Raw genomic sequence first — 18,414 nt, 5'->3', positions numbered from 1 at the left:
TGTTGCTTCCCCCTTTTATCCCCAAACACTCCCTGGCTTAACGAGTTCGTCTTTCTTCGTTGGGGCAGGAAGTCCAAATAAGGCCCAGGGGTGGAGCCAACGGACTACCCAGATATCTCCCCTCAATCACCACTCCTCTCACCTCTCCCTGCCCGCTGCCACAATATTTATGAAATATCTGTACCTACTTTAACGACCCTAGCCTTGATGAGTGTGTTACTATGTCTCTGAAGTGGGATTGTGGATAGGGTGTTTGTCTTGGGTCAGGTGACTCGGGTTAAAGCTCCCCTCAGGGCAATACTGCCCCCCATTCATTACAGTACTAAACGGCACACTAAACCATCCATACACACTAAACCGTCCATTGACAACTTTACAAAGGGTATCTTATGCTTTGATGTTCTCTTTTGCTCTCCTCTTTGTTCTAGGAGCCAGACCCAAAATTACCAAGAGAAACAGTATGGACAGTGTCGAACTGTGGAAGTACTCGTCAGATAAGGTAAAAACAGTCATTTTGTTGATTCCATTGAGATTTCGTTTTCTCACCTAATTTCTGACATTTTATAAAATGACAACATACACATGTAAAATCAATGAAAATCCAATGGTATCCCTGCAGAATGGAGACAGCCAGGAATTGGACAGTATATCCCGGAGATCCAAGAGTAAGCAGTCTCAGCCAAGTAGAGGGAAGGGCTACCCCGACAGCCAGTCCTCAGATGAGAGGCAGTGGTTTGACTCCCCTGTGGACGCCGATGAAGTCACAGTCCAAGTCCCGCCTCCGGTGAGTAGCCATATCTTAATTTTCAATATTTATTTAACCATTATTTAACTAGGCAAGTCAGTTAAGAACAAATTCTTATTTACCAAACCCGGACGACGCTAGGCCAATTGTGCGCCGCCCTATGGGACTCCCAATCACGGCCAAATGTGATGCAGCCTGGATTCCAACCAGGGACTGCAGTGATGCCTGTTGCAACTAAGTTCTGAAAAACGTAGTTAACCAGAAAATATAATTTTCCATCCACGCAACCAATGTTTATCCGAGTAGATTTAAATTTCCTAGTTTGCCCACTCGTTGACATACAGTACTTCAGAAAGTATTCAGCCCCCTTGACTTTTTCCACATTTTGCTACGTTACAGCCTTATTCTAAAATGTATTAAATAAAAAAAGAATTAGCAAATGTATTTAAAAAAACAACAGAAATACCTTGTTTACATAGGGATTCAGACCTTTTGCTATGAGATTCGAAATTAAGCTCAGGTGCATCATTTTTCCATTGATCATCCTTGAGATGTTTCTACAACTTGATTGGAGTCCAACTGTAGTAAATTCAATTGATTGGACATAATTTGGAAAGGCAAATACCAGTCTATATAAGGTCCCACAGTTGACAGAGCATGTCAGAGCAAAAACCAAGCTATGAGGTCGAAGGAATTGCTCGTAGAGCTCCAAGACAGGATTGTTTTGTGGCACAGATCTGAGAAGGGTAGCACAACAATTCTGCAGCATTGAAGGAACAAGAACAAGAACATAGTGGCCTCCATCATTCTTAAATGGAATACGTTTGGAACCACCAAGTCTCTTCCTAGAGCTGGTCGCCTGGCCACACTGAGCAATCGGGGGAGTTCCTCTGTGGCGATGGGAGAACCTTCCAGAAGGACAACCATCTCTGCAGCATTCTACCAATCAGGCCTTTATGGTAGAGTGGCCAGACGGAAGCCACTCCTCAGTATAAGGCACATGACAGCCTGCTTGGAGTTTTCCAAAAGGCACCTAAAGACTCTCAGACCATGTGAAACAAGATTCTCTGGTCTGATGAAACCAAGATTGAACTCTTTGGCCTGAATGCCAAGCATCACGTCTGGAGGAAACCTGGCACCATCCATACGGTGAAGCATGGTGGTGGCATCATCATGCTGTGGTGATGTTTTTCAGTGGCAGGGACTGGGAGACTAGTCAGGATCGAGGGGAAAGATGAACGGAGCAAAGTACAGAGACTTCCTTGCTGAATACCTGCTCCAGAGCGCTCAGGACCTCAGACTGGGGAGAACGTATACCTTCCAACAGGACAACAACCCTAAGTACACAGCCAAGACAACACAGGAGTGGCTTCGGGACAAGTCTCTGAATGTCCTTGAGTGGCCCAGCCCGAGCCCGGACTTGAACCCGACCAAACATCTCTACAGAGACCTGAAAATAGCTGGGGCGCAACGCTCCCCATCCAACCTGAAAGATCTTGAAAGGATCTGCAGAGAAGAATGGGAGAAACTCCCCAAATACAGGTGTGCCAAGCTTGTAGCGTCATACCAAAGAAGACTCAGGGCTGTAATTGCTGCCAAAGGTGCTACAACAAAGTACTGAGTAAAGGGTCTGAATGCTTATGTAAATTTGATATTTCCTTTTATTATTTTTAATATATATGCAAAATATTATACAAACCTGTTTTTGCCTTGTCATTATGTGTAAATGAGGGGGAAAAACTACTTAATCCATTTTAGAAAAAGGTTGTAACGTAACAAAATGTGGAAAAAGTTAAGGGGTCTGAATACTTTCTGAATGCACTGTATAACTTCACTTCCTCATTATATCCCTGCATAACAATAACATGCACCTGGTGTTTACTAGTCATGTTCATTTAATTGATCTTCATTTATTTAATTGATCTCTTCACGTGGAGAATATACCAGAGGAAATTAGAATTGTCAAACTCATCCCTATGTCAGCTCCACTAAAAGGCATCAGTTACAAAGACTATTGTTTTCAATGTGTAGCCTAGCTCTATAATGGGTTTAGAGACACAATGGCTTGAAGTGTGTTAGCTTTAGGAGACGGTAGCGATAGCACCTCTGAGTAGCTTGTATCTCCTTAAAGCCCTAATTAAATCTGACACTTTCCTCCTAGTATCAAAGTGTTTTACTGAAAGGCATTATCTGCCGATTATAGCTTCAGTTTCCTCTCTGCATTTTAGGAATGGCAGCCTTTAAAAAAATCAATGGTAGCTAACCTGACGGATAAAATGAAATAAATGTGATTAGCGCACTAAAGCTGGTGGTCAGCAAGACGCTTCTGAAGCCTGTAGGGTCCTTGCATCTTTGCACCTTTAGTCTGAGACTTACATCATGATTATAGGGGCAAGGGAAAGTGCCATAGGTGAGACATGATGTGATTTAATGAGGGTTAATGGACAATCTAGATCTCCAGGTTAATTCCTGGTAGAGACAGGAGTGCTGTGTCTGATGGCGTCAGAAGAAATCAGCATCCAGGAATAACACAAAGTAAACCTGCAGGCCTTTCTGACTGCTCTAGATTGTTCACAACAATATTCCTTTGTGCTTCCGTTATCCTTAGGACATCCTCGGCCAGCGTCAGCCAAAGCGGTTGTGCTTTGCTGTCACTTGGCATCTGAGGCGGCCAACCATGCGTCCCGGTTCTGTGATGCTGTTAATTGTTGCAATCAGTGGCTTGCCATGGAAAAGAGCGAGGAAGCCATTGTATGAAGGAAGCCTGTTATTTAATGACTGACTAAAATAGCGGTTGTGCAATTGGGGGTTGATATGGAGACAAAGTGGACTTCCTCTGGCTAATCTTTCTCTTGTTTCCAGAAATAAGGTCAATAAAAATGGTATTTGAACTTTGGTCTATTTTTTTCACACCAGGTCACACGAGTTGAAAGGGTCTGTGTTACAGTCTTTGGTTTTTCTCTGGATTTTGTTTTTGGTTGGTTCTGTTTGGGTGTGGCGCACACAGATTAGAATACTTTTCTTTGGTGGAGTTTAACGGTGGTTGGCATCCAATATGTTGCATTACCACCCCCAACTGAACTATAGTATAAATTCATTTGTGGAGTGGTTGAAAAATGAGTTTTAATGACTCCAATCGAATTTCATGTAAACTTCCGACTTCAACTGTGTGTATATATATATTTATGTGTGTGTGTGTACAGTCGTGGCCAAAAGTTTTGAATGACACAAATATTAATTTCCACAAAGTTTGCTGCTTCAGTGTCTTTAGATATTTTTGTCAGATGTTACTATGGAATACTGAAGTATAATTACAAGCATTTCATAAGTGTCAAAGGCTTTTATTGACAATTACATGAAGTTGATGCAAAGAGTCAATATTTGCAGTGTTGACCCTTCTTTTTCAAGACCTCTGCAATCGGCCTTGCATGCTGTCAGTTAACTTCTGGGCCACATCCTGACTGTTGGCAGCCCATTCTTGCATAATCAATGCTTGGAGTTTGTAAGAATTTGTGGGTTTTTGTTTGTCCACCCGCCTCTTGAGGATTGACCACAAGTTCTCAATGGGATTAAGGTCTGGGGAGTTTCCTGGCCATGGACCCAAAATATCGATGTTTTGTTCCCCGAGCCACTAGTTATCACTTTTGCCTTATGGCAGGGTGCTCCATCATGCTGGAAAAGGCATTGTTTGTCACCAAACTGTTACTGGATGGTTGGGAGAAGTTGCTCTCTGAGGATGTGTTGGTACCATTCTTTATTCATGGCTGTGCTCTTAGGTAAAATTGTGAGTGAGCCTTGGCTGAGAAGCAACCCCACACATGAATGGTCTCAGGATGCTTTACTGAAGGCATGACACAAGACTGATGGTAGTGCTCACCTTGTCTTCTCCGGACAAGCTGGACACTACCACTAACACACCCTGTAACTCTTCTGAAGTGAAATCTCATATCCCCAAGTACTTTTCTGCAGCTACCACCACAACATCTATTTTCTGTGACTTATGTTCCATCTCTGCGGTACAGTTGATAGCCATTGCTATGAACACTAAGAAGCCAACCTTACTGAAACATATATCACTCATTGGCCTACCCCTCTGTTCTGGAACAGATCTACTATTCACAGGGATCCACTCAGAATCCCTCACCCTTGATCCACCCTCCTACTTTCTTCACTGCCTCAGAATATGACATCTTCTGCACTACTTTGACCCTGGCCACCTCAACCTGCCTCTCTGACCCTGGCCACCTCAACCTGCCTCTCTGACCCTGGCCACCTCAACCTGCCTCTCTGACCCTGGCCACCTCAACCTGCCTCTCTGATCCTGGCCACCTCAACCTGCCTCTCTGACCCTGGCCACCTCAACCTGCCTCTCTGACCCTGGCCACCTCAACCTGCCTCTCTCGTACCGGACAACTCCGATCCCCAGCAACATGGGCACCCATACAGTTCACAACGTTTTCCACTAAAACAACACATTCCTCTGTTCTATGTCTTCCTGCACACTTCCCACATCTTGGGATCTCCCTCCTACACACTGCTGCAACATGCCCATAAACGTGACACCTGTAACACTGCAGTGGATTCGGCACAAAACCTCTAACAGAATAACTAGTTTATCTTAACATTACTTTGTCAGTTAAAGACCCTGGATCAAAGATCAAAAGAACAGACTGCGTCACCTCTGTTTCACCACACTCACCACCGGATCTGCATCGCACCAAACAGCGAGCGTCACAAACACCAGGAATCAAGGGTTGCTACCTACATTAATGAGCACAAGGTTATCATGCTTTAGAAAGCTGCAGTCCTTGCAGATGAGTATGAGTTTGTGTTGACATAAAAATACCTTCAAACAGGGCACAAAGTACTAATATCCTTACACAAAAAAACTATCCAGAGAAGTCATCTCTCACTACAAGGTTTGTCTTTTCCACCAGTACCCAGAGACAAGGATGGACAGAACTGGTTATCCGTATTTGCCAGTTTGGCATTACTGCCATTAGAAAAGCCATATTTGTCTCTGTGTCCTAAGTTGAAATAGAACATTTTGAGAGAAAAAGCTTTCTTCTTGTGGGAGCCCTCCAGCGCATTAAGTCTCTGGTTAGGACTGGTTTATCTCCTAAACAAGATCAGATTTGAATGAACCCTTTGTTTCAGAAGGGTTTGTATCTCTGCAGAGTGGTGTTGCTGTTAAACAGCCAATGAAGATACTGGGAGACACTGGGGCCGCCCAGTCCTTCATTTTGTTTGACACTTCAAGGCGTGGAGATGGGTTGCTTGTAAAATGTGGAACTCAAGTCTAATCTTGTTTCTGGTCGCGTGGTCATTGCAGTGAAGCCTACCCTACCTGTGAAGGGAGTCTTGTTGATTTTAGGCAATGATTTGGCTGGAGGGAAAGTTGTGCTGAATTCTGTTGTTTTGTTAGGTGCCAGAGTAGAGGAACCTGATGGGTTATCAGAGAAATACCCTAGAGTGTTCCTAGCTGGTGCTTTTACACGTGCTATGTCTAAGAAGATTGCTGAGAGCAAGTCTAGTTTTGAGGAGGATGTCAGTAGTCTCACCATGTTTGATCTGTCTGAAACATTTCTGTGTGGTCCTGACTTTTCAGCCTGGTCTCAGTGACTAGACGTAACATAGTAAATGTTATCCGGGACACACAAATATTATATGCTCTGTTTGGTATGTTTACTTAAGGCAAAAAGGAAAGTAGGGTAGTTGGTCGGGGTGCATGGGTGGGAGTATAACGAGAACATCTAGCAACCATGGGGTTGCAAGTTCGAATCTCATCACGGACAACTTTCGCATTTTAGCTAATAAGCAACTTTTCAACTACTTAGCATGTTAGCTGACCCTAACCTTAAACTTAGTAACATATTGTATGTTTTACAAATTGGTAACATTTTGGACATTTTTCAAATTCGTAACATATAATACTAACTGTAATTCATAACATCAAATGTGAATTGGCTAATGGTCATCCACAAATTAATACACACCACACGAAATGTAACATATCATACTAAATTGAGTGTTCAGATTTAAGTACAGAATAATACGAAATGCTCTGAGACCAGGTTGGATTTTGGTAGAACTCCTGAGTTGACCTCTCCTTTGAAAACCCCAAAGGTGAGCGAGTTGGTAGGACCTCTGAAAAGAGCGAGGGTCCTTACAGTTGACACTTCGATGTTTAGTTAGTCATTTTTCATTGGCTAGGGAGGGCGAGGGGGGGAAGAGAGAGGTGGCGAGGGAGCGGAAGAGAGAGATGGCGAGGGAGGGGAAGAGAGAGGTGGCGGAAGAGAGAGGTGGCGGAAGAGAGAGGTGGCGGAAGAGAGAGGTGGCGGAAGAGGGAGGGGAAGGAAGAGGGAGGGGAAGAGGGAGGGGAAGAGAGGTGGCGGAAGGGGGAGGGGAAGAGAGGTGGCGGAAGAGGGAGGGGAAGAGAGAGGTGGCGGAAGAGGGAGGGGAAGAGAGAGGTGGCGGAAGAGGGAGGGGAAGAGAGAGGTGGCGGAAGAGAGAGGTGGCGGAAGAGAGAGGTGGCGGAAGAGGGAGGGGAAGGAAGAGGGAGGGGAAGAGGGAGGGGAAGAGAGGTGGCGGAAGGGGGAGGGGAAGAGAGGTGGCGGAAGAGGGAGGGGAAGAGAGAGGTGGCGGAAGAGAGAGGTGGCGGAAGAGAGAGGTGGCGGAAGAGGGAGGGGAAGAGAGAGGTGGCGGAAGAGGGAGGGGAAGAGAGAGGTGGCGGAAGAGGGAGGGGAAGAGAGAGGTGGCGGAAGAGAGAGGTGGCGGAAGAGAGAGGTGGCGGAAGAGAGAGGTGGCGGAAGAGAGAGGTGGCGGAAGAGGGAGGGGAAGAGAGGTGGCGGAAGGGGGAGGGGAAGAGAGGTGGCGGAAGAGGGAGGGGAAGAGAGAGGTGGCGGAAGAGAGAGGTGGCGGAAGAGAGAGGTGGCGGAAGAGGGAGGGGAAGGAAGAGGAAGAGAGGTGGCGGAAGGGGGAGGGGAAGAGAGGTGGCGGAAGAGGGAGGGGAAGAGAGAGGTGGCGGAAGAGGGAGGGGAAGAGAGAGGTGGCGGAAGAGGGAGGGGAAGAGAGAGGTGGCGGAAGAGAGAGGTGGCGGAAGAGAGAGGTGGCGGAAGAGGGAGGGGAAGGAAGAGGGAGGGGAAGAGGGAGGGGAAGAGAGGGGGCGGAAGGGGGAGGGGAAGAGAGGTGGCGGAAGAGGGAGGGGAAGAGAGAGGTGGCGGAAGAGAGAGGTGGCGGAAGAGGGAGGGGAAGAGAGAGGTGGCGGAAGAGGGAGGGGAAGAGAGGTGGCGGAAGAGGGAGGGGAAGAGAGGTGGCGGAAGAGGGAGGGGAAGAGAGAGGGAGAGCGGGACAGCGTGAGGTGGCGAGGAGAAGAGGGAGGGAGGTGGCGAGGGGGAGCGGGAGGTTGAGAGAGGGACAGCGTGAGGTGGCGAGGAGAAGAGGGAGGGAGGTGGCGAGGGGGAGCGGGAGGTTGAGAGAGGGAGAGCGTGAGGTGGCGAGGGAGAGCAGGAGGAGGTGGCAAGGGAGGGAGGTGGCGAGGGTAAGAGGGAGGGAGGTGGCGAGGGTAAGAGGGAGGGAGGTGGCGAGGGTAAGAGGGAGGGAGGTGGCGAGGGTAAGAGGGAGGGAGGTGGCGAGGGAGAGAGAGAGAGAGAGGGAGGGAGGTGGCGAGGGGGAGCGGGAGGTTGAGAGAGGGAGAGCGTGAGGTGGCGAGGGAGAGCAGGAGGAGGTGGCAAGGGAGGGAGGTGGCGAGGGTAAGAGGGAGGGAGGTGGCGAGGGTAAGAGGGAGGGAGGTGGCGAGGGTAAGAGGGAGAGAGAGAGAGGGAGGGAGGTGGCAAGGGAGAGAAAGGGGAGGTAGAGAGGGAGATGGCGAGGGAGGGAGGTGGAGAGAGAGAGGAAACTGGCGAGGGAGGGAGTTGGCGAGGGAGAGAGAGGGAGATGGGGAGGTTGAGCGAGAGAGAGGTTGAGCGAGAGGGAGGGAGGTGGCGAGGGAGAGCGTGAGGTGGCAAGGGAGAGGGGAGAGAGAGGGAGGGAGGTGGCGAGAGAGAGGGAGGGAGGTGGCGAGAGAGAGAGAGAGAGGGAGGGAGGTGGCGAGGGAGAGAGGTGGCGAGGGAGAGAAAGGGTCGGAGGGAGATGGCGAGAGATGGAGGGAGGTGGGAAAGGAGAGAAAGGGTGGGAGGGAGGTGGCGAGAGGGAGGGAGTTGGTGAGGGGAAGAGAGAGCGAGAGAGATGGAGGTGGCAAGGGAAAGAGAGGGAAGGGTGGAAAGGAGGAGAGTGGTGGTGGAAAGGAGGAGAGTGGTGGGGGAAGAGAGGGGAGTGAGTCAGGCGTGTGGAGAGTGAGGGAGGGGGAGAGCACTCAGAGAGAGAGAGAAAGGGAAAGATCGGAAAGAGACGTGCTTGTGTGGTAAGTCACTTCATACTCTTTATCTAAATGATTGTTTGATGGATGATAGTGTTGCTATCTAACTAGTCTCTACGTTTTGGCTTGTGTTAGCCTAAATGTCTGTTTTTCTTGCTTTGCCAGAGAGTCAGACACAATCTGTGGCAATTAAATGCGTTTATAATGCCCAGTAAAGCAACGTTTGAAGTGTAGTCTAATTTTGGTATGAAGTTTTCACAAAAGTTGCTGCTGAAAATGTGACCGCCTATAGCAACATCACGGTTGTATCGTACTACTGAACATTCTAGTCTCTGACCTGATTCTGGATATCTTGTTCACTGTGAGTTGCCCTTTATCTATATCACGCTGTACCAAGTTGAGTTTTAAAGGTTTTCAATTATCAATGCAAATGTTTAGTCAATCTAATTTGCTACCAGAACGTAATGGGATTGTATGTTATGTGTATCCAGTTCTATTTGTTAGGCGATAATGCTTGGTGTTGATTGTGCCATTATGGTATGACATCCAGGGGGATAATGACACCATCAGCCATTACTGATCCATGATGTGTCCTATGGTTTACTGCCTTTGATGTCTACCGTTAACCTGCCAAGGCATTTATCATCAACATGGAGGCAGGATCACACACTTCTTCAATGCAGAGAATCATGTTAATTTATCCTGAGGGTGGAAATTGGAGATGGCTTTAATGTAGTACTGGGATGTTGGTGCTGGATAATTTATGTGTACTGTATAAAGAGGTTGTGTTATGTTTGACCGAAATAAACAAAAGTGATGTAAATAGTGATGAATAATCATATTTACATTGGAATTAGCTCGTTATAACAGTATACATTATTTGTAACATATTCATCAACATATTAACACTGAGGTGTTGATAGCTTTGAAAGGTCTAGTTTCGTTATTCATGTTAAATTTTAAGTGGGCAAGAAAGGAGGTTTATTTTTACATTATGTCAGGTGACGGATTGAGCAACCTTGAAGATCTAGGCCAAGGTATATACCCTAGGTAGGGCATTCTCAGCACTGAGGGACATAATTGGTCAGATTGTGAGAACACTGTTATGCTGTTAGGGGTGCGTACTGGTGGCAGAAAAGTCAGACACAGGAGAGCAAAAACTGTGTTTCCAAACGGTGCAGTTTAATAACAAAAACCCACTGGAAAACAGAACAATCAAATAATGGGTACATAACCCGACGCACACCAGGACAGACGTGCACAAGCACTTACAATAAACAATCACCGACAAGGACATGAGGGGGAACAGAGGGTCAAATACACAACCCGTAATTGATGGGATTGGAACCAGGTGTGATGGAAGACAAGACAAAACCAAAGGAAAATGAAAAGAGGATCAGCGATGGCTAGAAGGTCGGTGACTTCGACCGCCGAACGTCGCCCGAACAAGGATAGGGACCAACTTCGGCGGAAGTCGTGACATATGTGCTATTCCAGGCAGTATCAAAGGCATTCTGTGTCCAAAGTGCTATGAAAAGGTTAAGAACAACTCAAACAACAACAACTTGATTTTTAATGCTACACACAGATCACCAAAATGATGTAGAGGCAGTGCTGGAACAAGTACTCAATTGTCATAGTTGAGTAAAAGCAAAGATACCTTTAATAGAAAATGGCTCAAGTAAAAGTCAAAGTCACGCTACTTGAGTAAAAGTCTAAATGTTTTTGGTTAAGTATCAAAAGTAAATGGAACTGCTAAAATATACTTAAGTATTAAAAGTAAAAAACATTTAACATTCCTTATATTAAGCAAACCAGACAGCAGAATTTTCCAGGGGGCACACTCTAACACTCAGACATAATTTACAAATGAAGCATTTGTGTTTAATGAGTCCAAGTACAGATGCAGTAGGGATGACCAGCAGTGTTTTCTTGATAAGTGTGTGAATTGGACCATTTTCCTGTCAGAATGTAACGAGTACTTTTGGGTGTCAGGGAATAGGAGTATAGGAATAGGAGTAAAAAGTACATTATTTTTTTTAGGAATGTAGTAAAGTAAAAGTTGTCAAAAAAACATAAACTCGGCAAAAAAAGAAACGTCCTTCACTGTCAACTGGATTTATTTTCAGCAAACTTAAAATGAGTAATTTTTTGTATAAACATAAGATTCAACAACTGAGACATAAACTGAACAAGTTCCACAGACATGTGACTAACAGAAATTAAATTATGTGTCCCTGAACAAAGGGGGGGGTCAAAATCAATAGTAACAGTCAGTATCTGGTGTGGCCACCAGCTGCATTAAGTACTGCAGTGCATCTCCTTCTCATGGACTGTACCAGATTTGCCAGTTCTTGCTGTGAGATGTTACCCCACACTTCCACCAAGGCACCTGCAAGTTCCTGGACATTTCTGGGGGGGGAATGGCCCTCACCCTCCGATCCAACAGGTCCCAGACGTGCTCAATGGGATTGAGATCCGGGCTCTTCGGTGGCCATGGCAGAACACTGACATTCCTGTCTTGCAGGAAATCACGGACAGAACGAGCAGTATGGCTGATGGCATTGTCATGCTGGAGGGTCATGTCAGGATGAGCCTGCAGGAAGGCTACCACATGAGGGAGGAGGATGTCTTCCCTGTAATGCATAGCGTTGAGATTGCCTGCAATGACAACAAGCTCAGTCCGATGATGCTGTGACACACCACCCCAAACCATGACGGACCCTCCACCTCCAAATCGATTCCGCTCCAGAGTACAGGCCTCGGTGTAACGCTCATTCCTTCGATGATAAACGCAAATCCGACCATCACCCCTGGTGAGACAAAACCGTGACTCGTCAGTGAAGTGCACTTTTTACCAGTCCTGTCTGGCCCATCGACGGTGGGTTTGTGCCCATAGGCGACGTTGTTGCCGGTGATGTCTGGTGAGGACATGCCTTACAACAGGCCTACAAGCCCTCAGTCCAGCCTCTCTCAGCCTATTGCGGACAGTTTGAGCACTGATGGAGGGATTGTGCGTTCCTGGTGTAACTCGGGCAGTTGTTGTTGCCATCCTGTACCTGTCCCGCAGGTGTGATGTTTGGATGTACCGATCCTGTGCAGGTGTTGTTACACGTGGTCTGCCACTGCGAGGACGATCAGCTGTCCGTCCTGTCTCCCTGTAGCGCTGTCTTAGGCATTTCACAGTACGGACATTGCAATTTATTGCCCTGGCCACATCTGCAGTCCTTATGCCTCCTTGCAGCATGCCTAAGGCACACTCACACAGATGAGCAGGGACCCTGGGCATCTTTCTTTTGGTGTTTTTCAGAGTCAGTGTTTTTCAGAGTCAGATCTGTAAAGTTATTTGGATTTTTACAAATGATCTTTGAAAGACAGGGTCCTGAAAAAGGGACGTTTCTTTTTTTGCTGAGTTTAGTAAAGTACAGTACAGATACACCAAAAAACTACTTAAGTAGTATTTTAAAGTATTTTTACTTAAGTACTTTACACTACTGTGTAGAGCCAATAATTGTACTGCCATTGATTGCATTGGGCTAAAACTGGAGAATCACACATAGCCATTCCACAAACACCTTCCTCATATTGAGTTGCACCCCCCCAGAACAGCCTCAATTCGTCAGGGTATATGGACTCTACAAGGTGTCAAGTGTTCCACAGGGATGCTGGGCAATGCTTCCCCACAGTTGTGTCAAGTTGGCTGGATGTCCTTTGGGTGGTGGACCATTCTTGATACACACAGGAAACTGTTGAGCGTGAAAAACCCAGCAGAGTTGCAGTTCTTGACACAAACCGGTGCGCCTGGCACCACTACTATACCCCGTTCAAAGGCACTTCAACCTTTTGTCTTGCTCATTCATCTACTGAATGGCACACAATCCATGTCTCAATTGTCTAAAGGCTAAAAAATGTAATTCTGCAAAAAATGTGTCAAAGAAATCCACTTCATGTCCTGAATACAAAGCATTATGTAAAGGGAAAATGTAACACAACACATCACTGAGTACCACTCTTCATATATAAAAATAAACTGAATAGAGCTAAGATCAGGCAAAATCCTAGAGGAAAATCTGGTTGTCTACTTTCCAACAGACACTAGGAGACAAATTCAACCTAAAACACAAGGCCAAATATACACTTCAGTTGCTTACCAAGAAGGCAGTGAATGTTCCGGAGTGGCCGAGTTACAGTTTTGATTTAATCTACTTGAAAATCTATTGCAAGACCTGTAAGGGGTTGTATAGAAATGATCAACAACCAATTTGACAGAGCTTGAAGGTATTTTGAAAATAATAATGGGAAAATGTTGTGCAATCCAGGTGTGGGAAAGCTCTTAGAGACTTACCCAGAAAGAATCACAGCTGTAATCGCTGCAAAAGGTGCTTCTTAGATTAGATAGATAGATATCTAAATTGCTACACTACATTACCAAAAGTATGTGGACACCTGCTCGTCAAACATCTCATTCAAAAATCATGGGCATTAATATGGGAGTTGGCTTATTAACAGCCTCCACTCTTCTGTGAAGGATTTCCACTATACGTTGGAAGAGTTTTGCAAGGACTTGCTTCCATTCAGCCACTGATGTTGGGCGATTAGGCCGGCGATGTGGTTGCGGTCAGGGCTCTGTGCAGTCCAGTCAAGTTCTTCTACACCGATCTCAATAAACCATTTCTGTATGGACCTCACTTTGTGCAGGGGGACATAGATTGTCATGCTGAAACAGGAGAGGGCCTTCCCTAAACTGTTGCCACAAAGTTGGAACCACAGAATCGTCTAGAATGTCAATTTATGCTGTAGCGTTAAGATTTCCCTTCACTGGAACTAAAGGGCCCGAACCATGAAAAACAGTCCCAGACTATTCCTCCTCCACAGAACTTTACAGTTGTCACTATGTATTGTGTCAGGTAGCATTCTCCTGTCTCCACCAAACCCATATTCGTCCCTCGGACTGCCAGATGGTGAAGCGTGATTCATCACTGCAGAGAACGCGTTTCCACTGCTACAGAATCATTGCACATGGTGATCTTAGGCTTGTGTGCGGCTGCTCGGCCATGGAAACCCATTGTTTCCCAACAACATTGTTTCCCAACAAATAGTGCTTGTGCTGACGTTGCTTCCAGAGGCAGTTTGGAACTTGGTAGTGAGTGTTGTAACCGAGGACAGACAATTTATATGCGCTAAGTGCTTCAGCACTCGGTGGTACCGTTCTGTGAGCTTGTGTGGCCTACCACTTCGAGGCTGAGCCGTTGTTGCTCCTACACGTTTCCACTTCACAATAACTGCACCTAGCAAATTCTTATATACAATTACGGCCTAAGAGCAGTGGGTTAACTGCCTTGTTCAGGGGCAGAACGACAGATTTTTACCTTGTCAGCTCGGGGATTCGATCTAGCAACCTTTAAGTAACTGACCCAATGCTCTAACCACAAGGCTACCTGCCGCCCCACGAGCCACACATGAACCACATAAAAAGGATATAAGAGACAATTGGGTCAGTGTGTGTGGGATGAGGGGTTGTGCTGCCTCTTCTATCACTTAGCGTCCATGTCTCTCTGTTTCAGAAGCTAAGTCGTGACCCCTCTGATGAGGACTGCTTCTTCGACCTCCTCAGCAAGTTTCAGAGCAGCCGCATGGACGACCAGCGCTGCCACCTTGACGACCCGAACATGGAGAACGGAGAAAACGGCGAGAATGAAGGGGCTGTCTCTCTTAATGAAATGCTAGGTAGGTTAGCAAATTAGTGCTGTTACGACAGTCTAAAGCTAGAGGATCCCTGATACTACTTGGGAATTCCATTACTTCCATGAACTTCCTTTCACGTCAATGCATGACTCAATGCATCACTCAATGCATCACTCAAAGCACACATTGCTGGACATCTCTAGTCAGAAATGTGTGGCATTGATTTTTTTGGGGTCAATTACAGTAAATATATATAATCCAACTCCCTTTTCTCTCAGATCCAGCGCTCATCACCTCGCCCCAGACAGAGGAGCTGTTTGACCTGATCGTCAGCTCCCAGAGCCGTCGCCTGGATGACCAGCGGGTCAGCGTCAGCAACCTGCCCGGCCTCAGGATCACCCATAACAACCTGGGCCACCTGTGTGTTGACACAGACCCCCAGGAGCCCAGCGATGACTTCTTCAACATGCTCATCAAGTGCCAGGTAAGGCCATGTCTCACTGCCTCAGCATCTCTATGGGTTGAATCTTAACCTTAGTCTCCAATTGACATCCATCGATGCGTAATTTAGGTAAAAGACCCAAATATTTGTGCTTATCTCAGGTTATGCAGGATTCATAAATTGCAGCACTCATGAATTGCATTTTTAGATGTCTGTCTCTCCTTCTCTCTCACTGTCCATCTCACTCTCATGGTCTAAACCAAGTCCTCCAGGATTGATGACCAGCGGTGCTCCCCACCAGAAGGGGGCCCCCGGGCTCCCACGGTGCCTGACGAGGACTTCTTCAGTCTGATTCAGAGAGCACAGGCCAAGCGCATGGACGAGCAGCGGGTCCACCTCCCCTCAGAAGAACAGGACGGGCCCGACTCCGACCCATCCGGGGACTCCAGCTAGGGGCCCAAGCAATCAGCCCTGGGGGCAGGGTTTGAGACTGCGACCGTTTGACTTGGCAATGCAAAACACATTTTTAATTGGTCGCTAGGGTGTCAGTGAAAATGTTTTGCTTGTCATCTTAGTTTTTGGTTCACAATTAACTTTTTTTCTATTATCAAGATTTATTCTAACAGCAGTGGGCAGCAGCAATGGGTATGCAAACCAGGTATTCAAAAGTTTAGTCCGGAGTCTTGGTTGAATCTGTGCGATGTGCAATTCAGGCATCATGCACTGTTTGAATGAATGTGTCTAAAGGCTTTCCTAAAAAACCTTCCCAATTAAATGTTGACTGGAAAGTAGGACTACCTGACAGAATTTGGGGTGGCAGGTAGCCTAGTGGTTAGAGCGTTGGACTAGTAACCGAAAGGTTGCAAGATCAAATCCCCGAGCTGACAAGGTAAAAATCTGTCGTTCTGCCCCTGAATAAGGCAGTTAACCCACTGTTTGTAGGCCATCATTGAAAATAAGAATTTGTTCTTAACTGACTTGCCTAGTTAAATAAAGGTAAAACATTTTTTTATATCATAATGATTTGTTTCATTCGCAGAGCATTTTTCTGCTAACTCTGTCAGTGTAGCCTACACTGTACATTGCACAGTACAAGAACACTGCTAGGCAATTGAATTAAATGCAACTTAATTCTACAAATATACTTTTTTTTTTATTGTTCCCAGACCTTAAATGTGGTCTCCTGATGTGGTTTAAGCATTGTTGTGGACTTAAAACATCCAAGTTGTTGTAGTTTTCCTATAAAAAAGTGTGATTTTGACAGTGAAAACCTGGAAAAAACAAGGAAAACTATGACATTAAACCGGGAAAACTGAATTTACCAAAACTGATTTTATAGGGCTCTACACATGTAGACTGACTGTTCAAAATCGCTAACACTAACCAGATTTCCATCCAACCTTTTTATGTGAGTAAAGTACATGTCGGATGAGACATTTCACGACAGGCCAGAGGTAAACAGCTAATATATCGGTAAGCTTTCCAAATATTGACAAAACAAAATACGCCACACAAGGTGTGATCTTTTTGTGTCTGTTATATTAATTATGTGAGAAATGGCGGTGGAAACGCCTTTATGCACAAATATTGATCATCATATGAAAGTACATTTGGAGTCGTAGTGGGTTCCTCCCACTACGACTTGGGAAACCATGCAGTTTATTAGGCTACAGATGAAATAGCTTATGGGCTGGTGAAAGTTCACGGTAATGAGCTTGATGCTCCTATACAATACATATCGAGGGTGTTATTCTGTTGACATGATGCTTGGCTGCCATTTGACTAATAATCTGCCATTTGTCTATAATAATCTCATGTAGGCTATACCCGCACTGTATCTGCAAGCTGTTGGCTAGAGGGCACGAGCCAAGACCAGAGTGGGCACATTCGCTATATAACTAAAAACAGTCACAGAACCATCAGTAGACTTTAAAATGCGATGGAAACCCATTTAACATGTTTTTATTTGGTAACCTCAAAAATAATTTGTATGTGCCCACACAGCCTTTTATCCACATCAAGTCAATTTGATGGAAACTCATCTCTGGTGGGAAAAGTATTGAGTATTCACATGGAAATCTGTCGCTAATTGGATGGAAACCTAGCTATTAACACAATTTTTGACATTGTGCAAAGGTTTTATTTTTTCCCTCCAAACAATCAATGTAAATATGATATTGTCAAGTTAAAATTGAATTATTTATGTATGGAGGGTAGGATATTATAAGCTACTTGCTCAGCGTGCATCATCCGCTTTACCAGGACAGTATTCTTTTCTTTGGAGCCAGTAGCTCCCAGTTGGCACTGGCCCGGTGTGCCACTGGTGTGCCACTGGCAAATTTACCTGAATGTCAAGCCCTGCAAAGGCATGCTAATTTACCAGATGGCTTTTCATTACTTGCCTGGTTCTGTATGGAATGCAGCTACATTATAAGTCACAGGTGAGGTCATTATCATGGGGTGTGACCAAATCATGTACTGGTGCCATCAACTGGTCTGCAAGTGCAACCCTGCCTGGGCCACCACTCGAGGAGATCCTTGAAGGGATCGAAGTAAATTAGGTTGATGTGTGACGCAAGATCCGAACACCATGTGCAATAGGTGGCACCCTTTCAGCTGTTGTGAATCTGTTCAGATTTGAAAGGTGTACAAATCCAAATTCTAGGAGAAATCTATGTGAATGAAGTGTTTCGCTAGGGTTTGAGATGCCAACAAGATATTTACTGTACCCCATCTACTGCCTTAAATCCTTTTTTTTTCAAACTCGAATTGTATTCCTAAGTATCAGGGGTCTGTGATTTCAAAGCGTATAATGGAGAACTATTTGGTTTGAAGGATGACGATGATTGCTGCTGGTATTTTTGGTGACAAACAGTATTAGCTACAGTTTTCAGTGTCAAAATTTCATTCAGTGTTAGACAACAGCTCAAGAGACTCCAGGAATAATTATAAAACAGCATGGTTAGTCAAGGTCTAGTCATTATAGAGTTCATGTCTTCTGGAGTACAAACAGGTTTAAAACAAAAAACTATTCATTTATCAAAATACATTTTTTTGTATAATAGTATACAAAATGTCAAGAAAATATTGTTTTAGAGTTGAATCAAGCTCGAATCAAAGTGCATCTCTTCAGTTAGGTCATGGAAGTGCCAATAGTGCAGTATATAGGCAGTATACTGATTGCAA

At 45.5% G+C, this 18,414-nt stretch overlaps 1 protein-coding gene across 1 annotated transcript in view; it reads left to right on the top strand.

Annotated features, from left to right (window-relative positions):
- The window catches only part of LOC120021255 (G-protein-signaling modulator 1-like), a 56,115-nt gene extending 39,979 nt beyond the window's left edge, over positions 1-16,136 (top strand). The window contains exons 10-14 of the mRNA XM_038964926.1: positions 429-499; positions 620-784; positions 14,666-14,828; positions 15,065-15,270; positions 15,493-16,136. Of these exons, the coding sequence (XP_038820854.1) occupies positions 429-499; positions 620-784; positions 14,666-14,828; positions 15,065-15,270; positions 15,493-15,681 (794 nt within the window). The 3' untranslated portion in view covers positions 15,682-16,136. The remainder of the gene's footprint in view (positions 1-428; positions 500-619; positions 785-14,665; positions 14,829-15,064; positions 15,271-15,492) is intronic.
- The last annotated feature ends 2,278 nt before the right edge of the window (positions 16,137-18,414 follow it).

The sequence above is a fragment of the Salvelinus namaycush genome, chromosome 26, assembly GCF_016432855.1.
Source record: "Salvelinus namaycush isolate Seneca chromosome 26, SaNama_1.0, whole genome shotgun sequence".
Taxonomy (NCBI): Eukaryota; Metazoa; Chordata; class Actinopteri; order Salmoniformes; family Salmonidae; genus Salvelinus; species Salvelinus namaycush.
Note: the sequence above shows the minus strand (reverse complement) of the source record. Positions and strands in the feature narration are given on the sequence as shown.